The sequence below is a fragment of the Lynx rufus genome, unplaced genomic scaffold (genome assembly GCF_022079265.1).
Source record: "Lynx rufus isolate CCGP_SWC_20201006 ecotype Redwood Valley unplaced genomic scaffold, mLynRuf1.p SCAF_7, whole genome shotgun sequence".
Classification (NCBI taxonomy): domain Eukaryota; kingdom Metazoa; phylum Chordata; class Mammalia; order Carnivora; family Felidae; genus Lynx; species Lynx rufus.
Window position 1 is genome coordinate 38,520,548 of NW_025814889.1, and position 26,443 is coordinate 38,546,990.

The window sequence follows — 26,443 nt, forward strand, 5'->3', positions numbered from 1 at the left end:
TTCAATTTTCATAGCTTCTGGGAATGGAAAAAAAATTACATCAGCCTCCTTTTTTCCCATAAAATGTTTGCTTTGGAGTCTTCTATCCAACCTCTGCCCCTCCAAAAAACCTCAACCCCCCCAAATAAAAATCATACATACATTTAAAATTTAAAACACTGTGAAGTTTTCCATTTAAAAATTTTTTAATGATATGTTTTTGTTTTTAGTAAAGGAAGTGAGCCCCTTTAGAGATCTGTTTCAAATAAACAGAGATTTTGGTTACTCTGAGTTCTAAATCAAAAGTAAAGCATAAAGGTTGCTGGTTGCTAAGGGAACAATTGTAAGCAAATTTCAAGAACCAGCTAAAAAAGAAAAATTTTAAAGTGGGGCAGGAGAATGAGACCAGCCTAGACCCTTTCATAAAGTAAATTGTTACAAAACAGCTTCCTCCTTGCCCCTCCCTTTCCCTTCTCCCCTCTTCCCCTCCTTCCCTCCCCTATCCTCTATTCCCTCCCCTCTCCTTTCTTCTCTCCTTTCCTTTCTCAACCACATGCAACATGGAAACACAAGAATGAGTGAAACACAGAAGTTGCCTTCAATATGCTCATTAACTGCTAGAGAACACACAAAAAGAGAAGTGAATGATTGGCATGTACTAGACTCACAGTACATATTTTGTTGAGTGAATGAGTGAACAAATAAAGGAATGAAAATAAATAGTAAAGGAATGTTCAAGGTGTAGTGTTTAACCCCAAGAGAAGAGCAACCTTTATTTATTTATTTTTACATTTCTGCTATCGAGATTTATAGAATCTTAAAACTGGAAGGAAATGTGGTCAGTGTTGTATTTGATTTCTTAGCCAATACATGAACCTCACCCAATACGTGAATCTACAACCTACTGAGAGTCAGAGACATGGGGACCAGCTTTCTGGCTCATGAGAAGACGAAAAGGAAGGCCTCCTATGGAGTCAGTGGTGCCTGCTACTGGAGGGTTGAAAGGCAGGACCACTTGGAGGACTCAGTTGCTTTCCATGGGGTTCTTTTCCAACTTCACCCCCAACATCCAGAGTTCTATCCTCTGGCTGTCTCTGATTTTATAGAAGGACTTGATTCCATTCTTGAGAGACTGAAATGTATGAAGGTTTTCCCTTCTGTCTAGAAGAGAAACTGTAATTAGCACCTCGTGGCACTTGCTCTATTTTTTTTTTTTTTTTAATCTCTGAGCACATTCTGAGGCAGCCCCATTAGCTCTAGCAGAGAAACTCAAGTCGTGGGGCCAGGGTGGGAAAGGAGGATGTAGCTACAGCTCTCTCCAATGAAATGTAAAATGTGTTCTCTAGTGCTTCATATTTCTTTTTCTGCAAATTGCTTTGGAGATTTTCTCTTTATTTTGATACTCATCAGGTTGACTCTGATGTGTCTATGTGAGTTTTTCTTTGTATTTATCCCACTTGGGATTCTATAGCATTCTTGGATTGGTGGGCTGATGATTTCATTCATTTAGGAAAATTTTCAGTCATTATCTCTTCAAATATTTTTTTCTGCCTGATTTCTCTTTCTCTTCTTCGGGGAGTCCAATTACACATATATTAGATACTGTTTGATATTGCCCCATGGATCTTGGGTGTTATATATGTTTTTTTTTCTTTTATTTTTCTCTTTGTATTTAAGTTTGGGTAATTTTTATTGACCTATTTTGAGGTTTATTCATTATTTCCTCTGATGTCTGCATTCTGTTAGTAAGCACATTGAAAGAATTCTTCTTCTCTGATATGTGATTTTCATTTCTAACATTTCCATCAGCTCATTTTTAGTTTCTGTCTCACCAGTGAAATTCTCCATCTGTTCATGCATGTTTTTCCATTAGATTCTTTAACATACTTATTATAGGTACTTTAAAGTCTCCATTGGATAATTCCAATATCTGGGCTGTCTCTAAGTCTGGTTCTGTTGACTGTTATTTTCTTCTGATTATGGGTCATATTTTTTTCCTTTATCATTCACCTTGTAATTTTTTCTTAATGCTAGGCATTGTCAGTAAAGGCACAATAGAGACAGATGCACAGCATTTATGCCCAGAAAAGAGTATGCTTTTTCCTCTGTCAGGCTGTTAAAGTGGAAATTTGAGTCAATCTAGTCTGTAATGATGATAGGTCTGGGCTTTGTTGTTGCCTTAGCTGCATTCATTATACCACAGGGCAGTCCTTTTCAAGAGTTTGGTTTTTAATCCATTAACAAAAGTTCACAGGTCTTTCTGATGTTATTTTTTTCAATTTAAATAAGAAAATTATTAACAATATTTTTGGGTAGACAATAGCCCTCACTCCACACACACTCAGGCAATAGACAAGAAATTGCAGCAAAAAACAAACCTATTTGATTTGTTGTTGTCCCATCCCTGAGCCACATATATTAAAGGAGCTAGTGGGAAATGAACAGTTAGCAGAAAGAAGAGAAACTAATCTAATGTCCTGGGTGAACTTTCTCCTGAATAATTGAAGACAGGGTAGTTTAGCTGGGGAGAAAAATAGGAATTAACCTCTGAAAAAGCAACTAAAACACTGGGCATTGCAAAGCAATGTAGACATTAAATATTTGGGAATTTAATTTAATTTAAAAAGCATTATCTGTGCACTTGTATTGTGCTAGATGCTGGCCTATAGGTGTTGAGAATATAGAAGTAGTCCCATTGTTGGGAGTGGTTAGGAAAGGTTTCACAAAAGCATAAGACATTAAGCTCATCATTTCACAACTGCATGGGCCTTTAAAGATCATCTAACACAAAGTTTTTCACACTCTGGTTGGAATTACCTATATAGATTTGTAAAATCCCAGCTTCCTCGATGCCAAATCTGGAGATTCTGATTCAGTAGGTCTGGTTTGGGCCCAGGAATTTGTATTTTTAAAAAGTGTACCAGATGATTTTGGAGCACAGAAGCACTGAACCAAACTCCTCACTTTTACAAGCAAGCCTAGATAAAAGGATTGATCTGTCCATGGTCACACAGCTGAGATGGTGGCAAAGCCCAGAGCTCAAGCCACATAATGATAACAACTATTATGTATCAGCAGCTTTCTATGTGCCAGACATTGTCTTATGCACTTTGCATATATTATCACATTTAAACCTCATAACAACCAAAGAGAGTCATTGTAATTATATAATAATCTCTATTTTAAAGAAGAAACCAACTCTTTGAGAGGTAAATTTTCGCTGAGATTACATAGCAAATATATGGCAGAGCCTCGATTTGAACTCTGAAGCTTAGGCCTTTAACCATTATGCACAGAGACTTCTTGGATATTTGCCCAACAGTTGCCCTACACCTCAGCTTAAGGCAGGGCTGAGAGAGGAAGGAGCAGGAACATGGCAGCAGGTTCCTTAAGGAAGGATTTTACATGAAGGCAGCGTGTTTAGTGTAAATGTTTTGTCTGGAGAGAGGATAGATAGCTATTTCCAGAATCTAGAAGGGGGTCTTCTCTGAAACATGTCCCATTGCCAACCAAACAGTTTCCTTCTCCAAAAGTAAATTCCAACTGGGAATTTGGCACCAACCTTAGGTGATTTAATAGTATATGACTGACATCTTTTTCTCAAGCCAGAATTCACAGGGCTTGTCCTCTGGGAGATGATTATTTTCTCTGCCTCTTCTCCCTGAGGAAGGTCTTTGTGTGCCTTAGAAAAGAGTCAAAGAGGCACAGCTGACCGTCCCCACCTCCCTCTTCACACACCTCCTCTCCTAAACATACAGAAACATAGTTCCCTAAGGTAACATTTATTTGATGCACATTTTAAAAGGAAACTTAATCCTGTAAGATTTTGAGAAAAGCATCTTTACTTTGATGCATTTCTAGACTCATCTGAATAAACAGACAAATGAAATTCAGCTGCTCAGTAACTAAAATCTCTGCTTAGGCCACCCTCTGCAGTACAAGGAAAGGAAATTGCATTCCTGGTTGCTGTCACAACTGGGTCATTGCAGCTGAAGAGTCAGGGGAGAAGCTGGGGTGAGCCTTAGCTCCACCATCTCTCTGAGTGTGATCTTGGCCCAGATACTGTGTGTGAGCCAGATGCCAACTTCTCCCAGCCTGTTTCCTTGACTGTCAGATAGAAGTATCCCCTTGAGGTTGCTGGGTATATTAAATGAAGAGTCTAGGGGTGCCTGGGTAATTCAGTCAGTTAAGTGTCTGACTCTTGATTTTGCCTCAGGTCATGATCTCAGGGTTCATGAGATGGAGCCCCACTTCGGGCTCTGCACTGACAATGTGGAGCCTGCTTGGGATTTCTTTCTCTCTCCCCCTCTCTCTCCCCCTCTGCCCGCTTGCATTTTCTCTCTCAAAATAAGTAAATAAACATAAAAAAATGAAGAGTCTAGCCTGAGCTAGGTGGCCAATCAATGGTAGCAATGATTATCACCATCTAAGGATGATCTTAGGCCATTAGATGTGCATTCATTTACTCACCAACTCTGCACCCTACATCTTTCTCCCTCTCAAAGCACCTTATGAGCAGCTACAAGGGGCCAATGAGCACCACTGGGATGGTTGTGCACTACTTGGGGCTTATTTCTTATGGGATGGATTCCTAGTGAGTGCATCATGGCATATGAGAAAGGCAAAGACGTTCATGGACCCACTCTCCCCTTTCATTTTTCAGTTGAGAAAACTGAGGTTCAGAGAGGTTAGGGAATTAGCCCAAGGCCCTGGCCAGTAAGTGGTGGTGCTGGGATTCAAACTAGCCTATACCATTTTAAGAGCCCATGTTTCTTCATGCTTTGTTAAAGGTTCGGTGGGTGAGGTCAGGAGAAGGGACAAAGATGGGTCTTCTAAGCATGCAGAACGGCTTGAACAAAGGCACCAAGATAGAAACGTCAATGGCAAATAAGACTTTGTAGGAGACTCTTTTGGCTCAGAGGGAGGGACAGGAAAGTAGACACAGGAAGAGTCAGGCAATTTGGATTCTGGTCTTGGCCTGTGGAAGACTAGCTTCCTGTGATATTCTAGCTGTGTGGCCATAAAGAAGTTTCTCAGCCCCTCTGATCTTTAGTTTTCCTAACCATCAAGTGAGATCTGTACATACTGCCAAGCTCTCCACCCAGACAAGCAATTTTTCTATTCTGATGCAGGGAACATGAGCTGTCCCTTGCTCTCTTGGGCATGCTGTGCTCTAGTATTCAGGAAGGCTGGGAATACTTCTGGAGGTCCTGCTGCTGGCCCTCATGTCTCACTCTGTTTTCACAGGGTGGGAGAATGTCTATGGCTTTGATATGACCTGTATCCGGGATGTCGCCATGAAGGAGCCCCTGGTGGACATCGTGGATCCAAAGCAAGTGGTGACCAATGCCTGTTTAATAAAGGTCTGCAGACTCATTCTGCTTGGGCCCAAGCATGCTGGGAATCCAGCTGTGCCACCCTGGAAAGCTGTGGGCCTTAAGTAAAGGCAGTACCAGCTCCTCCACACCCCCTGCCTGGTGAGGCAAGGCCACCTTGGCCGGAGCCTCTGGCATCCCAACATTACTGCCTGTCACAAGAAGGTGCTCACACTGAGCAGAGCCAGAGAGAGAGCCACTGGACTCCACGGTGGCACAGCTGAGGGGAAGGAATCAGTTTATATCCTTTGTGATGCAAGTGGAAGGGTGTGGGGGAGGGAGCATCAAAGGAGAGGCAGGAGGGTATGCTCAGGTTTGGGGAAGCTACTCCATTCACAGGTGGATGGCCCTCTTAGGAAAGAAATCCAATACCTAAATCTGCTGTAATCTTCATTATACTCCCACCTCCAAGTCTACATGTGACCCAGACAGACAGAGCTACTCAACCTCCTTCCTGAGTAGTCTTGTTCGTACAGGGTCTAACAGCTTTTCTTACAAGGCTTTCTTCAGTGCATATGATGAGCAGCTGGTCAGCATCCTCAGCACACCGATCCTTAGTGCATTCTTATGATTAAATATTCAAATGTATCAAACTTGATAGAGTAAAACCAAAAGCTCCCCTTGACCTCTCCTCCTTCTCAACCCCATGCACTTCTTGGAGGTAATATTGTTTACACATTATATTGACATTTCCAGCCCCTTTTCTAAGTATTTGCATTTATATATGCTAATATATTATGTTGAGCCATATAAATGACTATTTGTTTTTTAAAATCTAGAAAGACATCACTTTCATATGGTTGAAGTTAACTTTTTCGTTTAAAAATCTGGGTTCGTTCTGTAAGTATTCATTGGCCCATGCAGCCCTCATCTTGCTAAAACATACTTGCCTGCTCTGGTCCTGTACATGTCACTTCCTGTCTGGGAGTACTCGGCTGGAGACCTGCAGCATTTTCAATGGATAAAGGGGAAGAGTATAGGGCCACTGGGGATGAGGAGAGGTTTCTGAAGTTCTGATGTAAACCACTGCTTTGCCAAGGGAGAACTGTCCTTTGTGCCTGGGCACAGTCTTCCTAAGAAGAACCATAACTCCTGGTCCATAGTGTCACTGTGGCATTTAGAAGGGACCTCTGAGGACTAATAAAACTAGATGAGCCTCACACAGATGAGACTCATCAGATGCTGCCTCCCTCTTGTAACATCCTGCCTAGGAGGTGTGGCTGGGAGCTAAGTCTTGGGCCCTCTGTTGATGGTGTTCTCATTACTTCTTAACTTGGTCCGTTCCAAGTCCAGGCAGGGTTGATTGCAAGCAAACGTGTTCTTGTAGTTATTTCCTACCAGCCCCTCTGTCCCTGAAGCCTCTCCCTCTCCCTGCCCCAATGAAGAAGCAGGAAAGTGGACCCCCAAATAAGCCCACCCATAGCACAAAACATTTTTGTAAGTACTGTAGAATAGATAGAAATCTACTGGTGCAATTGAATTTGCCCAAATGACATGTAGCAGCTATATGTAACCATTAGGCACCTGCATGTAATGGAATCAGCTTGAAGATATAATTCCTTTACTGTGCTTGGGCCCCAGGTTGCTTTCTGCCTTTGGTGGGGTGGGGTGGGTGTGGACACTGTGCTTCTGTAGGTCACAGGCACATGATGCTTCACCCCCACCCCACCTCCAGGGCCACTCTGCCTTCCCACCACCTTCTCCCCTCTCCTAGTAAGACTCTTTCACCTGGTTATACCTGAGTGCAGCCAGAGACAAAGTAAACAAACTCGGTGAAGGCATTATACACACTCCTGTAAACTCCTTGTGGCTATGAGTGTGTGTCGAGCCTGGAGCTCTGTGCTGAGGTCCTGCCCCATCCCCATGCAGTAACCTTCTTTCCTCTCTTTTCTGAGAAGGATAAGAGTTGTCTGTGTTTTCTTCTGCAACCAAGAGAGCCCCTCCGTCAGCTTTCTTGCTAATGTGCTAAGCAACATTTTGTCAAGCCTGTTGGGAAAACACTTGCCCTTCTTCACACACTTAATTGCTGTTTTCATCGCTATTAACGTTTTAGAGTGTAACACTTTATTATAATTAAGACTCTGTTTTGACCAGACCTCCGCTCTGAGACATCCATTTGTAACATTATTTAGTGGTGGGGATAATGGCGGCCAGGGGCTCTTCTCAGTAGTTGGTACCTATGGAGCTTTCATGGGGGTTGCTGGAGGCCAAGTCCTCCTGGGGTGTCAGAGATACTGCTGCAGCAGGAAGACAGAAACCTTCCAGCATGGGGCTCTGGGATCTAGGAAGCAAGAGTAACCAGGTTTGGCTCTGTAGGCTTTGGTTCTGATAGGAGGGTGGGCCTGAGCCCAGAGGGGCCTCTGTGCCTCCAAAGCCCAGAGCAGCTGGCCACCTTTGCAGATGGCCCTGCCCCCATTCCAAAAGACCAACTGCCTCCATTGTCTTCATTTTAATGTAGAGCTTCATTACTTCTGTCTTGAAGGCTTTTGTTCCTTCAGAAGCCCCTATTAAGATGCAAATGTGTGTAGGACCTAGTGAACACTGTCAGCTAACACAGGATAGATGACAGTGGTTGATGCATGTCTGAGAGCAGGACCCTGTGGAGGTGGAATTCCTGATCCATGGGTGTGGTGTGTGTGTGTGTGTGTGTGTGTGTGTGTGTGCCCCGAAAGTGGTGAAGAAGTGAGAGAGTTGACAAGAGAAAGGAGCCTGGTCCAAATGTGTCACAGAGCCTACTTCCCAGGTCTTCCCATAAAAAGTCATGGAAGGGTTTGGATTCAGGGAGCAGCACAGTCTGAATGGATCTGAGAGATTAGTGGGTTGCTTTAGAGGAAAGGTCTGGGGTGGGGTTTGGGGGAGGTAGGCAGGAACATTGTCAAGCAGGGAGACCTGTAAGGAGAAGACTGAGAGGTGTCAGGTGCTAGGTTACACAGCATGGGTACACAGACCAATAATGGGCATCCCCTGCTCTGGCTCCAGTCTCATGGTGGGGGCCAGGCTGCTGAGATGAGCCAGAAGTACGGCGGAAAGGCCAGGCTAGGCTGGAGGCAGGGGACCAAGAGAGAAAGATAACAAGAACCTTGGAAAGAGCCTGGAGCCTGGCTGTCTGGCCCTGGCTAAGAAAGAGATGGTAGTCCATGAGTGCAGGTACCATGAGCCTGGTGGACTGTGCTGATGCCAGTAACAAAGATACAGTTAATCACATTTTGCTCTGAGTTGTTGAGCTGGAAAGAACTGTGGATAATACGTGACCAGAGGGATAATGAATGTCATGACTAACAGGTGCTGGGTTTAAAAAGGAGCAATGACCCAAACTTAACAGGATGACATATGATGGATGACCCTACACTCGGTTCCCAGGACAAAAGGAAAAAAGGAACAGGAGCAGGATGCGGTGGGGGGAGGTGGCTTGGCCAGAGTGAAGTCTGAGCCAGCAGTGTGGTCTTTGAGATCAGACGCTGCTAGAAGTATGTCCCAAACAAGAAGGGTGACAGAGTCAGAAATCATGACTCATGCAAAGTGAATAAAAAAGAAGACACAGTTTATGCTGGAGAAGAAAATGTTCAGGGGGCCCATGTGAGCTAGAATAGACATTTGACTTATTCCATGGGTGGAAGTTACAGAGACTGGTGTGTCCTCTCCTTACTCATTTAGAAGAGGGACCTGTGCATTGGAGGTGTCAGGAAATGGAATCAGCTGCCTGGCAGGTAGTGAATACATCATCCATGAAGGTGTCCAAGCAAGCATCAGAGGGCCACTTCCCAGGAATGCTACCAAAGAGGCTCTTGCATTGAATGAAGGGAGACTGGCTTTCTAATCCCATCAAATTCTACATGCTCAACCCAGGGCTTCCCATCCCATTAATTCTTGTTCCCCATCCTTGGTTCCAGAAGCACAGCAAAACTGATGAGGTGACATCACTGAGGAGCTCCCCATCCCCCTTAAATTTGCATTCCACTCTCTTCCCAACTAATAGGTCAGAGCTTCAGCTTCCCTCAGAGGATGTGATGGCTGCACACCCCAGACCACAATAGGACTCTTATCTGACCTTTTCCCTTGACTGCACCTCTTCCTTTGTCCATCCCCTTGGAGGCAGGACTTCTCTTTGAGGGCCTTGGGATGCTTTGCATCTGCCTTTCCTTTATTTATCCTAGAAGTATGTAGAGATAAAAACCATTTCTGCTACATCACTCTGTGTCTTCCCTGCTCTTGTTTCCCCACCTTCAGACCCCTCTTCTAATTATCCCCAACGTATTCTATCATCTGGGTCTCAGGAGAGCCCCTTGGAACCAGTCCAGGCACACAGATATCTGTCTGGTTCTTACAAAGTCTTCAGGACAGAGGTCCTTGCTACACACCCCCGACAATGGGAAGCTTCCTTAGACCTCTGAAAGCTGTCTGGATGCCTCTAGGGCCCTTGGAAGGTTGGCCCTGTCTCATCGGAGCCAGCAAATAGCAGGTCAGCATCCTTCACACAGAAAAGAACAGCATATTGTAAACTGTCTTTCATTATACTTGCTCCCCACGCAACATTGATTTTCAGCCACTTCCCAGCTGAAATTGTTAGAATTATTAGTTCTTTGTGCTCTCCATTTCCTGGCCAGAACTGAAAAATTCTTACCTCTTATTGTTCCCTTTTCTTTCTTCCTTCTTCTCCCTCCCTCTCTCTCCTTCTCTCTTTCTTTCTTCCTTCCTTTCCTTCCTTCCTACCATCCTTCCTACATTCCTTCCTTCCTTCTTTCCTTCCTTCCTGCCTCCCTCCCTTCCTTCCTCCCTCCTTCCCCCTCCCTCTCTCCTTCTCTCTTTCCCTTTCTCTCTCTCTACGTCCCTCCCTCCCTTCCTTCTTGCCTTCCTTCCTCCCTCCCTCTCCCCTTCCTTCCTTCCTTCCTTCCTTCCTTCCTTCCTTCCTTCCTTTCAGGTTTGGTGTAGATGGTCAGCAGGGCTCCCCTTAGTTTAGTCTGTGACTGTGGGTGGGCTCAGTTCGTCACTCCTAAGATAATACTTGGTGTCTCCTGTTGCTGGGAACTTGAATATCAAAAAATTGGGAAATGACTAATCTGGTTCACTGATATCACTGGGAGGGTTTGATAAAGTACAAATTGCTGTTTTGATCCCATAGGTTTGAGATGCCCTCCCGACCCCACCCATACAGAATTTGCACCCAGGTGATGCTAATGCCCATCATTTGGGACCGCACTTTGAGAACAAGTAGATGAGCAGAGCAGTGCTGAGGTGGACTGCTCTGAGGCTGTTCAGATTGGGTTCAGGAATGTTCTGTCTCATTAATCCTCTCCCTTTTCCACCCTCTGCTCCATAAGCCCCCATCCCCAGCAGATTTACCTTCCTAATTCTGTTGCCCTCACATTCTGATTCAAATGTGTTTGCACCATTGCCTGAGCATACCCCACCCTAAGAAAGGATGGATGAGGTCATTGGGAGGTGGTGGGTGGGCCTGGGGATCCATCCCAAGAGTAAATGGTAGCCCCAGAACAGTGGTCTTCCACGGGAATGTAGCTGCTGACCAGGACCCAGACCTAGTGAAGATGCTAAGTGTCTGGCATTCTCTTTTCTCTGGGCCACAGGAAGTGGACATTTACACGGTGAAGACGGAAGAGCTGTCATTCACATCTGCCTTCTGCCTGCAGATACAGCGAAATGACTACATCCACGCCCTGGTCACGTATTTTAATATTGAATTTACCAAGTGCCACAAGAAAATGGGGTTTTCCACAGGTGAGCCTTTTGTTGGCACTCCAGACCCTCCCCACCCTCCATGCTGAGGCTTTGTGGAAGTGACCAGGGCTGGCCTGACCTGGGGAAAAGACCTGGGGCATAAGCCCTTGCTTAGCATCTTGTAAGCCTTCTTCAGCACTTCCCCACACTTTTGACTGCCAAAAGGAGAAGGTAAATGAAAGTGTATATTGTATGATCAAAGCTGAGAGTATGTGTTCGGTGGAGAGAAGCAGGGGGGAAGCCCAATTTCAGGGGCACATTTGTTCATTGAACATTTTCTAGGCATAGTCTGTGTGAGGGGTAAGGATACAGAGTGTGATAAGATTTCCCCATCTTCACCACTGTGCCCTACTTCAGGATTCAATGAATCTCTTGGTAGGCTGCAGACTATGTCTCTCTGTCTCCTTCCGCCCCAATCCATCCTTCCTGACACTGTTCCCCAAATACCACCTGAGCTCCCCTCCCAGCCCCCTTCAGAGGTGCCTCATTGCCTGAAGCAGGTAAACCCACATATCTTTGCCCTGTAAGTGGGGGTTCCACCATACCTGGCCCCCTACCAACTTCTCCCAACTCATTTCTCACTGCCCTTCCTTTGCTTTGCCTTCCTCCCCTGTCTCATTGTTGCACCACACACAGGGTCCAGTCACACTGAGCACCTCACAGTCCCCTGAACTTAGAAAGGCTTCCTAAATCTCCAGGCTATTGCCTCTGCACATGCCAACGCTTTGTCCACCCAGGTGTTTCACGGGGACAAGAGGGTCTTTTGTCAGAGGCTCTTGTCATCTCCTTTCTCCCTGCAGTAGTCTGCTAGGGCTGCCATAACAAAGTATGACAGGCTAGTGGTTTAAACTACAGAAATTTACTTCTCACAGTTCTGGAAGATCAAGGTGCCAGCAAGTTTGCTTTCTCCTGAGGCTCTCTCCTTGGCTTGCAGGTGGCCTCCTTCTCTCTCTGTCCTCACAGGGCATGTACTCCTGGTGTCTCTCTGGTGTCCTAAGAGATTAGGACATTTATGTATTTGTATGAGGAGACTTTAAAAGGACACAAACTAGATTGGATTAGGGCCCACCCAAAGACCTTATTGTAAAGGCTTCTTTAAAGGCTCTATCTCCAAATATAGTCATATTCTGAGGTGCAGGGGGATTAGGGCCTCAGCACATGAATTTCAGGGAACACTATTCAGCCCCAAACACCTCCCCTATGCCCACTCCTCACCTGGACAATCCCAGCACAGGCCTCATCTCTCAGCTCAGATATTACTTGATCCCTTCCTTCACTCCTGGTTAAGTTTAGGAGTTCTTCTTGGGGCTTCCTGACATCTTGTGCTTATGTTTGTCATGGAAATGTAAAAAAAAGGGTATAAAAAAGTCAAGAAGGGCAGCTGGGTGGCTCAGTCGGTTAAGCGTCCGACTTCGGCTCAGGTCATGATCTCACGGTCCGTGAGTTCAAGCCCCGTGTCGGGCTCTGTGCTAACAGCTCAGAGCCTGGATCCTGCTTTGGATTCTGTGTCTCCCTCTCTTTCTGACCCTCCCCTGTTCATGCTCTGTCTCTCTCTGTCTCAAAAATAAATAAATGTTAAAAAAAATTTTTTTTTAAAAAGTCAAGGAAAAAGTCCTCTTCCCACTCCAGCCCAGTTCTGTGCCCCAGAAGCATATGTTAACCACTTTTTATTTTTTGCTTTTTATTTGAAATATTTCTCATATGAAGTTGCCAAGATAGTACATACAGTCCTGTGAACCCTTTACCCAGCTCCCCCCAACTATGGTACCACATCCAAACTACACTTTTCTGAAAACATGGGTTGACTTATACCAAACACACTGCCCTCTGCTACCTTGTCTTTATTTAACAATAAACCTTAGAGGGCATACTTAAGCAAGAAACTTATGATCTCAGATCTGGTCTTGCTCTCAGGGTTGTGAGTTTAAGTCCCATGTTGGGCACCATGCTGGGCTTGAAGCCTACTTAAAAAACAAAACAAACAAACAAAAAAACAATATACCTTGGAGACACTTTCACAGCCTCATTGACATAACCACTTTATTTTATTTTATTTTTATTTTTTGTTTTTGAAACAACTACACAGGATTTCAATGTCAGATGTAGCTTATTCAGCATTTTTCACTCTGTTTGCAATTCTCAGTCTCCCCATGGGCTGGGATCACATCTCATGAATCTCTGCACTCTGGGCTTCTAGAGCAGTGTTTGGCTTGTAGTGGGTTCTAAACAGATCACTGTTAAATGAGTATATGAAGATCTGAGTCCTGCTCTTGGGAACATGTTCCTATTGGCCACGCATGTGAAGTCTTCTTGGGAAGCAGGAGCATGTCATTAGGGGCAAGCCAGCATGCATGTGCCAAGGGTAGGTGAACTCTACCAGAGACCAAGGACATGATTCTTCACTTCCTGAAGCCTTGGTGACAATGATTGATCCTCTTTGACCTATTAACAGAGAGGGCAAGAGGTTTATCCAGCCCCTCCAAGGAAAAAAGGGTTTTTTCCAGAACTGGTGTCTCCTGACCACCAAGATCATGATCTTCTGGTCTCCAACATCTGGCCCAGTGCTGGTGCACCCTGTCCTGGGGAAAACCAGAGGCCCCCAACCTTGGTCATTTTTAGCTGTTCCCCTTCTTAGAGTGGCAGCAGGAGAGATTGTCTTCCTGGTAGGCAGGGATGGCTAGGAGGGAGAAGGGAGGTTTTACCTGGACCTTGAAGGGTAAGTAAGACTCAGCCTCACAGTGGTGGGGTGTGGCAGTGGTGGGAGGGTGGAACAGGAGCCTGCTTGAGGACCATTGCTGTGATTGGAAGCCAGGGATGGAGCCACAGAAGCTGGCCCTGCCTCTACCATCTCCAGGATGATGTTTCCACCGGGGTCTGCCCTGCTACAGGTGATGAGAAAGGGTGGCAGGGACACTCTGGGAAATATTGTGTGTTTGTAAAGCCTAGGATCTAGCCCATAGCTTTCAGCTGGGGGTTTCCCTTCCCTGAGTTTATTTCCATTCCTTGAGGTCAAGCAGACAGGCTGTCCCACCCCTGCCCAGAGGTGGTTCTCTGGCACTGTGATGGCGGGAACAACATTCCTGATGCCCCACAGGAAGGAGTCCTGGTTAACCTTAAGTTCAGAATCGAAGGACTCAGCCCCTGGCTGCCTGAGGAATAATGAGGATTTGCCCTTCGTATTAAAGTCTCCAGCCCACTGGGTCAGTTTCTTCCTGTTCTATGGTCATACTCCCACTGTAGTTCGTCACAAGTCCCTGTGAGAAACAATGAGGACTATATTTCAGAGGCTCAAAGACCATGGGTCTAGATCAAGGTCTGAGCTCATTTGTCTTTTTGGGTTTTTTTAAGATTTTATTTTTTTTTAAGTAACCTCTACTTCCAATGTGAGGCTTGAACTCTCAACCCCAAGATCAAGATTTTCACGCTCTACTGACTGAGCCAGCCAAGAACCCCTTGTCTGTCTTTTTACAGCTATAGTATTATATCACCTCCTCTTTGCACAGAACCCCAGAAACGTAGGTCTGAAAGGTCATCCAGAGGTCCTGCACTGCCTGTTTCCATGCCTTGGTGCAGAGGTTCTCACCGTGTAGTCCACGGCCAGCAGCATCAGCATGACCTGGGAACCTGTTAGAAATGCAAATTGTCAAGACTTGCCCCAGATCTTCTGAATCAGAAACTCTGGGGTGGGGTCCAGAAATCTGTGTCTTACCAAGCCCTCCAGGTGACTGTAATGCACAAATCAGTTTGAGAACCACTGCCTCTGTGCTAGAACACTGCCTCTGCCTGAACAAGAAGATTGTAAATTTGGCCAATGTTGATGCTTTTCACATCAACTGGAAAGCTAACTCCATCCGCTTACTACCTTTTCTCATCAAGGCCTATGCCTTCTGGTTGACATAGGTCCTTCTCACAGCAGCATTCCCATATAGAGATCAGGATTGGGGGGATACTTTGTTTCACTGCTTCCTCAGCCACCTGGGGAATGTCCCCATGGGGTTTTGCTTCCAGCAGGTAGCAAACATCTTTACCAGGTAGTGTGGGTTTGTCAGTGGGCTTTTCTGATCCTCTATACTTTGACCATCTAGAAAAGAGTATTTGCTTTTTGTTTTCAAGGACCTCAGATGCTCAGAATTGAATTAATCCTAATTTTTGGTACATGACATCATTGAATCAGGCACAGTTCACTTTTGTTTATTTGTAACGAACACCTGTGAACTCACCACTGCCTCAGTAATTAGGACATAAATAATTATTAACTAGCACACATTAGTAACTAGAAAAAAATGTATTATTGTTCTTAGAATGTAAATACATTAGTTGATATCAAGAAATAAACTGCTACTAATTAGAATATAAATATTAATCAGAGTACATTATTAATAAATATAATGATACTATTTATAATTAATAAGTAAATTAATTCACAGTCACATAATTAATCCTTGTGTGCTCACCACCTAACTAAATGGAGGCTCCACACCAACCCATCACCCCCCATGTTGCCTCTAGATGAACATTATTCTGAATTCTGTGTTCTTTATCCCCTTGCTATTTTAAAAAAAAGTTTTATCACATCTATGTGTATGTCTGTACACTGTATTGTTTGGGCTCAGCTATTTTTGAACTGCATGCAGCATGTAACCTGCCATATGTGCCCCCATCCCATTGACTGACTGCCAGCTGAGCTTTCTATCTCAGCCCAGCCACAGCTGGCTCTGGAGGGGCCAGCTCACAAGCACATCACGTATTGTGCTGCTTGAAAACAATCCCTGTTAATGGTTCTGGCATCTCCTCTCTGCAGCTCCAGGCAGAAGCTGTCGCAAATGGGCACAGGAACCTAGGGTTCCAGGCTGTGCCAGCCAGTGGGCATAGCTGCCCCTCCCCTTGGACACATCCTCAGTGGATGGGGGCAGGGACCCTTGGGGGTGCACGGAGGGACAGTGGCTTGAGTAGAATCAGACCTGGGGTAGAGTCTTAGTCTTTCCAGGAGTCAGCCAGGTAGGGCGGCCAGACAAAGGAGATAGGTCTTGAGTAAGTTACTTTCTGGGCCTCAAGCTCATTATGGATGATGTAGTTGGACCTAGATGCCTAGCAGCCCCTTCCTGCTTTGCCATCTGGTGACAGTGAGTCATTGTCTCAGGTCAGAGAAGCTTCTTGGTGCATAGTCTTTCATTCTCTAAAAAGCTTCTGATCTCCCTGGGCAATATAAATTGCAAATTTATAGCTAGAAAAAGTTTTAAATTTTAAGCAAAGCTACCAGCCACTTAGCCACTGTGAAGTGAAACAAGAAGCAGGATTCCACTCCCTTTCCAAAAGCACCAGGAAAAATCTTCTTATGAAAGCCCCTGCCATTTGTTCCCACAGCCCCCTGAGCTCTGCATCCCCATCCTTGGTCACAAGGATGACCTTGCTGCCTGAGAGTCTTCTCATTTAGACTATAGGATGTGAGGGGGAGGAAAGGCTGTATAGGTCGCTGTTTTCCAAATTTAGGACCATATCTGGGAACTGATAGGCATCCTGAATTGATGTCTGTTGAATGAAGGAATGCATGCATGAATAAATGCATATGTACTTGGAATGTTGGGGGCAGTACTGGTTATACTCACTGTAAAATATAGAACAAAAGCTGTCCATAACCCACAACCCAGAGAGACTGTGAAGGGGAGGGAGAAAAGGGGAGGTTAGCATGTGGGGTCAGGATATTAAGAGGATAAATATATCTTCATAATAGGGAATGCTGAAAGTTACATGATCTAGAAGGTTATAGCTGGGGCAGGGTAGGGTGGGAAAGACTTATTTACTGATGAGAATTCTAGATGTCATCCACAGCCTTGTTCTGGGTGCTCACCCTTGCACCTAGCACCTTTCTGGATGCTTCCCCAGGACATTCTAGACCACTAGAATGATGTAGAACATCTTTGAAGGTCAGAGCCATAGATTATGGATAAATAAAATGATATGCCACCTCCCATAATGATTATAACCACGTAATTCAATGGCTTAGCAATACCCTAACATGGGGTTAATGTGTTATGGTAGGGAGACCATATTTATCTTTCAATTAAAGACACTTCTGATAGTGAAAAGGAAAGCTATTAATAGTTATGCTAGGAAGACAAGTAAACTGGAGCTGTCTTGGGCACAGCAGGAGATTTGGTCATATACTTTCCCCCTTCTCATCCCATCTGATTCTCAAAGTACTTGGGGAGATAGATATCATGCCCCACATTCTTCAGGTGTATAAAATGAGCCCCAGGGTCATAGTGCAAACACAAGGCAACATGGAGGCATGAAACTGGGGCTGTTGTTGCCTAATTAAATGTTCTTTCCACTCTTGCCCACCAAAGAGATGTTATTAGATGCGAAAGAGTGGGTTTGTAAAGGGATTTCAGCCATGCTCTGTGCCTACAACACATGGGGGGGATTTTTAAGTCTTGGCAGGTCTGCTCCCTTCACATCCCCCAGAATGACTGAATTCAAGTCTCTAGGAGTAGAGTTGAGAAATCTGAATTTTAATCAGTTTCTCCTGGACACCTTGATGGAGAATTAGTATTGTGAAAAGTGGTCTAGATGATTAGTCCATGGCTGATGGACCCCATGACAGAAATGTTTGGGGAGATTCTCAAACTTTTGATGTTGTCAAGGGGAAAAAACCCACTTTTCTCCAACCCAAGGCTGGTGTATTTTTTGGACCACCACCAGACACACCTAGGCTTGATGGCTGCCAAACCTGAGCCAGTGAATCTCTGGGACTCTCATAAGGCATCTGATTAGGTGACAGAAGGAAGTTGCTTGAATCCCCTTGCCTGAAGGTCTTTAAGAACAGGAGAGACACCTGTCTGAGCTGGTGTAGGAGGAAGTGGGGGCGAGAGTGCTGTCAGTCATACACTGCCATTCTCCGTATACACCAGAGACTATCTTTTGACAATTTATTTAGATGTAGTTGGCAGGGAAGGGGCTGGGACAGGTGGACTTTGTCTGTAGACAGCAATATGCTTTAGAGGCCATGAAGGCTGGATATGTTTGGGTATCTAGGATCTAAAAGCCACAGACTGCACGTTCATGATCCTCCTTCAAGACTTTCCAAATGCTCAGGCTGCTTTTCCCTGCCATGACCTTGAGTTTGCACTGATTTCCCAAATGCATACATTGAAGGCTACCCAAGTCTTTAACCAGATCACTGACATTTGATCAAGCCAGTTCATTGCAAAGGGCAAAGAAAGACTCTTCACTACCTTTTAAATAGATCCTGGGGTTTGTAAGATCTTAGAAGTGACCTGATCAGACTCAGTGCATGATAAATCCCCAGTGTTTGTTATAGGAACACCTCAAAGCTGGACCTTAGGTAGCTCAGATGATTTCAGAACAGCCCTAATTTTTCCTGGTGAATTAAAAATCTGCCTTCTAGTAACTCCCAGTGACTAGCCTTTGTTCTGCCTCCAATGCCATATATAAGGCCACATATGTCTTTCTATGTGACAGTTTTTGAAGTATTGAAAGGCACTTATTATTATTCTCCCCAAGTCTTCTCATTTTTAGCTCTGGTCCCAAGCAAAGAGGAAATCAGTATTAATGAGTCCTACATCCAGGTGGAGGAAGGTAAGAGACTGAAGGGCCAAGAGGATCTTACTATAATGGGTTCTTCTACTATCTATAGTTTTCAAAGTCTCCAATGTAATTGAACATCTATGGGTACCTTGAGGCATAACAAAGTGTCTACTCTTTGGGTTTTGCCATCTATAAGTGTAGTAGTTACAGATCTACCAAGTGTGGTGGTAGGCACTGAGGATATAACAGTGAACAAGTCTGGCATGGTGCCTGCCTTCATGGAAATTGCAGTCTTGTGGAGGAAGCACACAGCTGAAAAAAGACAAAGGCATTTATGCTGCAGTATGATAGGCATTGTGTTAACCAAAGCTCAGGGTGGGTGGCCAAACTTGGCTTCCCAAAGGAAGTGACTTTGAAGGATGAGGAAGGGAGAAACTGGTGGACTAGGAGGGAAAAGTATTCCAAAGATAGTTGTTGCTGAGGAAGATGGCCCATAAGCAGGCCCCCTCTTCTGGTTGTAGAGTATGTAGTGTGCCAAGAGAGGATGGATGGGATTTAATGGCAAATACAGGGAGTCGCCAGGATTGGTGTGCCTTTGGATCATGCAGGAAGAGTGAGCTATGGACCAGTGGTGGGGCTGTGGGATGAGAAATATCCCTTACTTCTTTTAGATACAGTTAGGAGGACACAGCTGAAACCCCACAACAGATGTGGGCCAAGGGTACCAGGTTCAGTTCTAGGGCAGAGAAGTGGCAGGGAAGCCTATGTGTAGGATTGGGGTGTTGGTGGGACACGGGTTTAGTTAAGAAATTTGCACACCTGATGTCATTTAAGGGGAGACAGGATGGTCTACTCTACAAATCTCCCTCTTACGCTGTCTGAACGTCTTCACTCTGTTGAACTAATTAAAAACAGTAGCCTTTTGAGATTCTTTTATGTTAATGAGTTTAGTTGGTGAGAGGGTATTCATCCCACCCCTTGGAAGGAACTTGTAATACCTGCTTCTTTCTCTTCTGATTCCTAGCTAAGATCAGCAGCCTGGAGGATCTGGGATCTTGATGGAAGGAGGAGCCCTGGGGCTGAGTGAGGATTTCTGGGGTTGGAGGCAGGCTCCAGGGGCTGGGTGCCTTGACCCACACAAGTGCTGGGAGTTGGTTCGGTGAATCCCAAAAGAAGCCCAGCAACTTCTAGGCAAGGTCTCAGCCTCAGTCCTTCTGGAGACATCTTCTCTGACTCTTCCTTCCCACCTCCCTTTTCTTCTCCCCTCAGCCCCCGATGCCCCCTACACCCACTGGAAGCAGACTGTCTTCTACTTGGAAGATTACCTCACTGTCCGGAGGGGGGAAGAAATCTATGGGACCATATCCATGAAGCCAAATGCCAAAAATGTGGTGAGTGCTGAGGCAGTCTCTGTCTGGGACAGGGTCAGAGGGAAGAAGGGACCCGTGGAGCTGGTTCCCTGGAGCTCCCAGGACCTCCTCACCCTGGTGCCCCAAGTGCCTTGTGCACAACCAGACAAGGTACTGAGGGAGGGGCAGTAGAAAGCCGGGTTTGGATCTCACTACGTATAACTGAAGGCCTCCAACCATGGACCCTTAAAACTCAAGGGTGATAGATTTTCTCAAGGACCCACTCTGGACTCTCAGCCTTCCTTGCATTTAGCCTCCAGTTCTGCATCCGAGGGGCTTTGGGCACGGAGGCTGTTGCCATGGGTTTCAGCTCATTTAGAACAAGCCAACCCAGGAAATAACAGCTTCTGGTGGCCGGGAAGATGTTTGGTTCACGTTTCTTCAGCGAGCCTGGTGGGTCAGGGATCGTGCGATTCTTTCTGAGCAACCGCGGGTGCAAGCATGTGTATTAAAAGCATCTAGAGAATGCTTTGAAGGTTGTGCCACAGAAGACTCAACCACCCCACTCTGTTTTCTCTCAGGATGAAATCAGAGGGAACATTTCTATATTATAACAGGAAGGCTTTAGGTTAGGAATCAAAGAACTTCCTGTGTGGATAATGAGGCACTAGAATAGATTCCCGAGGGCTGTTTGTGGGAACCCCTTAGCTAGAAAACCTTAGAAACACTGTAGTTACCCATCCCTCTGCCTGCAGGAGGGGGTGGTGCTTGCCTTTGCTACCACACTAATGCTGGGACCCTTTGCTCTTCCTTTGTAGCGAGACCTCGATTTCACGGTAGATTTGGATTTTAAGGGACAGCTGTGTGAAACATCTGTATCTAATGACTACAAAATGCGTTAGCATACGTGGGAGGCTGCAGACAGTGAGCAAGAAGAGAAACTCTTACCTCGATCTGCGGCTCTGTAACAAGGAACACCGTTTGCAGGACTACACTCTCGAAAACCAGAGTTTTTAAATTCTGCCTTGAAGATTGGTGAACTCACCAGGGCTCCTGTGGGCCACTGGACAGAGAGCTTCCAGTTCCTCAGCTCTGCTCTGGGAGCCCTTCACAGAGGCGTTGTTGTCGCCGACAAAGAGCAACCTCCAGTGCTGTGGCTGGGGCCCCCGAGGATGGAAAAGTATACACGTATACCCATTTGTCCTCCTTAACTGTGAATCTCTGGAACTTCCAAGTTTTGCATGCTGCAGGCATCTAGGACAGATTGCTTCACTAGAACCTGGAGACATAGTGTCTTTGATAGCATAAGCCAGATTACCTGTCTGTGCGGTGGTGTGCGTGTGCGCGTGTGTGTGCGTGTGCGTGTACAGCATATACATTAGTTTATTTACCCACACCTGTATATGCATGCATATACAACTACGTGGGTATATTTCTGTGTTCATTCAGGGTGTGTGTGTGTGTGTGTATGTGTGTGTGTGTGTGTGTGTGTGTGCGCGTAGAATATATATTACTCTCAGAGGAGATTCTGTTGCTTTCGAATAGGAATTTGTTTTGTGATTAGTTCTCCCCACTTCCCATCCCTTACAGATGTTAAGCAGCTATGAAACGTTCTCTGTACTAGCTCTGGTCTTCTTCTGACTAGACTGTGGCTCTGAACCCTGAGCATAGTACCACGCACTCTGTTGGCACTCAATAAATGCACATGAGAGCGAAGCGATGGCCTGGTTGTGTTCCTGGTGCTCTGGGGTGGGAGGGTTTGGGAGGAGGTCAGAGGCCACACTGGAATGGAAGATCACAGGAGCAACAGATGCTGTTCCCAGCTCCCAGAAGGCAGTGCCTTGGTAGAAGCAGTCAGGACTGGTCCAACAGCATGTCCCCTGCAAACTCTCACAGGGTGGGGAGAGGGACTTAGGGGTGAAGTTGGGTGGGGGGGAGGACAGGAGCTAACCAAGAGTGCTCTAGAATGGAAGGCTACATGTAGCCTGGAGGAAGGCCAACCTCAGGAATAGGAGAATCTAGGGTGTGCATCCCACTGGGAGGGCCTGGAGAAAGCAGGAGATGGTGGTCCTGGATCCCTGGGGAGAGACTGGGGCAGGGTCTGAGTGAAAGACTAGGGTGCTGAGAGTTTGCTGTACTGCACAGTGTCTTGTCCCTGGTCCCTCACCCCTGGCTAGTGTTTGGCCTGGTCTGCCACCCTTTGCACCGACAGGAGCTCACCCACCTTGAGTAGAGCTTTCCCACCCAGCACAGGTGAAAAATACATGGGTCCTAGGATGGTGCCCCAGGTTCCCAAGGCAGCCCCCTTCCCCAGCATGGCTGGTAAATCTCTAGCGCCCCCAACTTCTTTGGCCCTGCCTAAGCTGGCCTCTGCCTTCAGTGCACCATGGACCTTGGGCAAGTCATGTCACTTTCTTGAGCCTCAGCCTTTTCACCACTCATCTGGACTAGCTGATGTTCCACACTGTGTCCTTGGGAGCCCTGGGGCTTGTGGGAGGTGCCAGGATCAAGGTGGGCAGAGTTCTGGGTTCCCTTCTCCCCAGGTTTAAAAAAAAATTCTGGGATGCCTGAGTGGCTCAGTCAGTTAGGCATCTGACTTCGGCTCAGGTCATGATTTCACAGTTTGTGAGTTCTAGCCCCGTGTTGGGCTCTGTGCTGATAGCTCAGAGCCTGGAGCCTGCTTTGGATTCTGTGTCTCCCCCTCTCTGACCCTCCCCTGCTCATGCTCTGTCTCTGTCTGTGTCTCTGTCTCTCAAAAATAAATAAACATTAAAAAATAAATTAAGAAAACCCAATTCTTCCCTGGCCGGTCTTTATTTTCCTTGGGAAAAAGATTCTACTACTAAAAAATAAAAATAAAATAAAGACATGAAAAGGAACCAAGACCAAAAGCAAATACCTCTGAAAATGATGTATCTAGGTGACCCCAGAATCCTCCTGATCCTAATATTCTGAGATCATTGGTATCTTGGACCCTCTCACGTTCTCTCTCTCCTGCTGCTAGTCCTGTGCATTTTCACTTAAAGTTGCCCAGAGCAGCATTTGGGTCTTGGCTGGGTGCCCACCCCTTGGCCCAGAGCCCCATTTTCACTCACCTGCATCTTTATGCTATTTCTTGCCCCCATCAGCTCTGAAATATTCTCTCTGGAGCCATCATCACTTAGAAAGGGGAGCAAGCTCTATGGGCAGATATGGGGCCTTTGCCTGAATTTTAAAAGAGGCCTCCTGAAGGCACACACACAGTTCTGTGGAGACTCTGCTTGGCAGGAAATGTGAACTTCAGTCCCCACTTGTCCCCTGGTCTGGTGATGGGTACAGTGCAGAAACTGCACAATAGGACACAGAGGCCCTGAGAAAAGCTGTGCTGAGCCTCTTGGAGCCCATGTTGGTTTCCCTCTAGCTTGTAAAAGGCTGTCCTGCATTTCAATTGTCAGTCAATCATGCTTTCCATTAGAGACCTGTTGGCAAAACTTCTAGATTTGGTCCAAATTTCCATAGGATGGAAACACAATGTACTTTGCCAGAGTGGTGAAGTGTTTGGATGTGGTTTGGTTTCTGGTTATTCTTTAGCTTCTGAGACAGGTAATGTCATCTGTGTTATCTCCCCTGGGGGAGATTTCCCAGATGCTGGGAAGGAAGAGGGCCATTTAGAGGTAGTGGGTAGAGTTGGGGAGGAGGCAGGGGAGGCCTGGGCTCAGCTGTGGGTGGGGTGTCCTGAGGCTGGTGGTGTCCTTGAAAATGATCAGTGACTCCAGCAGCAGTGGCCCCTACCCTTTTGTAACCCTGTGGCATCTGTATGCTTGTTGGCTTCTCCAGAATCCTGGAAGTTAGGTGCAGAAGCACCCCCACCTGTTCTGTGGTGGAGGCCCCCTGAGGCCCCGGAAGGAGGAATGGAATTGTAGCAGAGCTAGACTGTGACCTCAGTCCTGCCCAGTGGTCCCTTTGCTGCCCGTGCTGATCCCTCTGAGCCCAGGCCTGGAGGCCTCTCCTTGTACCTGGACACAAGTACAGTGAACATCATGTAGTACTTTCCATCCCCATGTGTTAGATAAGGAAAGAAAAGGACAAGCTCAAGAAGACAGCAGTGAATGTGTCAGGAGAGGGAAGGGAGGTGAAGAAGGAAATGGAGGTGGGGGGTCCCCCAGAGGGCATTAGACAGAAACTCATTAGTGGGTTTTCATGGTGGTGGCAATTGGGGAACCCTTACATTCTTCCTTTCCCTGGGTAGGGAGCCTGGCCAACTTTGTGGAGGATTCCATCCATGTCAACGGAGTAGAATCCTATGTGGCCAGGAACCAACTAGGAGGATGACCCCCTAGGAGCTCTAGGCATTTGGGGCCTGCAGGCATCCCTTCATCCCTGGAAGACAGGGGAGGACTGAGCTGAACAGAGGCCCAGAGGTCTCTCAGGCCTCTCCAGCCACCAGAGGAGAAGAAGGTCACCCCTGCAGCCTGGGCCCGGCCCTGGGTCTTCAGCCCTTGCCCTGCCATTTCCCATCTCTGCCCCTGGGTTGCAGGGGTGAAGCTGGGCAAGGCATGGGGAGCACTTCCACAGCAGCCCCTTTCTCCTACCCACAAGAATGCTCTAGAGGGAATGTAATTTCTCTCTAATTCAGTGGAAAATAAGCAATATCTGCTTGGAGCACGTTCTGAATAGAAGTGGGTGTGTGAGATGAGGTCTTGGCATGACAGTAGAGACCCTATAAAGATGACTTCACTTGTGAAACCTGTTCTGTCCCTGACTCTGCTTTTTTTTTTTTTTTTTTTTTTTGAGACTGTACAAAACTTACTAGTGGCTCTCACTCCTGTCTCTCTTCTTTCTTTCTTTGTCTTTGGGGAAAACTTCCCCCTTCCATTCCCAGCCTACTTCTACCCAGACCCACAGCCCTGGGGCCTCATTGGTGGTCTTATTTGGGCCTGTCTACCTGAGTCTCTCTGAAGGCCATTGCATGCATGGTCTCTCTTCCCCATTAGAGCACAGGCTCCAAGGGCAGAAACCTGCCTTTCTCTGTTCATCCTCTTGAACAACATGGGGGTGCAGGTGGGAGGTGACAGAGTGACACCTGACCAACTTGACTTCATGGAATGTGCTCAGGAGCCATTCTAGGACTATCAGGTTCCTGTCCCTTCTATCTGTGCCCCTGGGGAGATATTGGAATTTTTGTTACTCTCACAAAAGCCACCTATGGAGGCTGTCTCCCCTTTGCTAGGCCCTCTCTGCTCCCCTGTCTCTACAGCCTTCCTCCCCTCTTGGCACTACAGCTGGCACCCCACCTTGAGGTCCAGCCTGAATCCAGACCTCTGTAACAAAATGAAATTAAGCGAGACATCTCAGCCCATTCCTGCGCTTTGGGTCAGTCACCCAGATAGGAGTCTGTCCTTGGCCTAGTGGCCAGTAGTGATCATGGAGTGATCTCCTATCCTTTTTTTTAAAATTTAATTTTAATTTTAATTTTTAATTTATTATTTATTTTTTTAATTAAATCCAAGTTAGTTATCATATAGTACAATAATGATTTCAGGAGTAGATTCCAGTGATTCATCCCCTATGTATAACACCCAGTGCTCATCTCAACAAGTATCTTCCTTAATGCCCCTTGCCCATTTAGCCAATCCCCCCACCCATGGTTTGTTCTCTGTATTTAAGAGTCTCTTATGTTTTGTCCCCTCCTTGTTTTTATATCATTTTTGCTTCCCTTCCTTTATGCTCATCTGTTTTGTATCTTAAATTCCACATATGAATGAAGCCATATGATATTTGTCTTTCTCTGACTGACTTATTTCGCTTAGCATAATACCTTCTACTTCCATCCACGTAGTTGAAAATGGCAATGTTTCATTCTTTTTGATCGCTGAGTAATACTCCACTGAATAATATACCACATCTTTATCGATTCGTGTATCAATGGACATTTGGGCTCTTTTGATACTTTGGCTATTGTCAATAGTGCTGCTATAAACATTGGGGTGCCTGTGCCCCTTAGAAACAGCGCACCTGTAACCCTTGGATAAATACCTAGTAGTGCAATTGCTGGCTTGTATGGTAGTTCTATTTTTAACTTTTTGCGGAACCTCCATACTGTTTCCCAGAGTGGCTGCGCCGGTTTGCATTCCCACCACTAGTGCAAAAGAGATCCTCTTTCTCTGCATCTTGGCCAACATGAGTGACCTCCTACCCTTAATCTTTGGGTATCACACACTAGGGGAGTTCTGTCTGTTCTTGCACCCCACCCCACCCTTGCCACTACACAGAGGTCCTGGGTTCTGGAACCCTCTTCCTGAAGACAGATTATATTTGGTTGCTGTCTTGAGTCGTGCAAAGCACCTTGTTACATACCTGGTTTCTGACTGTAACCCCACCTGTGTGGCAGTCTAGCTTGTCTTAGACCCTTGCCCTGTGGTCTTGAGACTGTTGGGATAAACCTGCTTGAGGATGGGTGATCTCACACCTGTCTAGGCA

The 26,443-nt window shown here is 46.1% G+C and overlaps 1 protein-coding gene across 1 annotated transcript in view; it reads left to right on the top strand.

The window, feature by feature from the left end:
• Positions 1 to 20,920, top strand: part of PRMT8 (protein arginine methyltransferase 8) — a 95,847-nt gene extending 74,927 nt beyond the window's left edge. The window contains exons 7-10 of the mRNA XM_047067191.1: positions 5,227 to 5,342; positions 10,937 to 11,087; positions 19,905 to 20,026; positions 20,803 to 20,920. Of these exons, the coding sequence (XP_046923147.1) occupies positions 5,227 to 5,342; positions 10,937 to 11,087; positions 19,905 to 20,026; positions 20,803 to 20,886 (473 nt within the window). The 3' untranslated portion in view covers positions 20,887 to 20,920. The remainder of the gene's footprint in view (positions 1 to 5,226; positions 5,343 to 10,936; positions 11,088 to 19,904; positions 20,027 to 20,802) is intronic.
• The last annotated feature ends 5,523 nt before the right edge of the window (positions 20,921 to 26,443 follow it).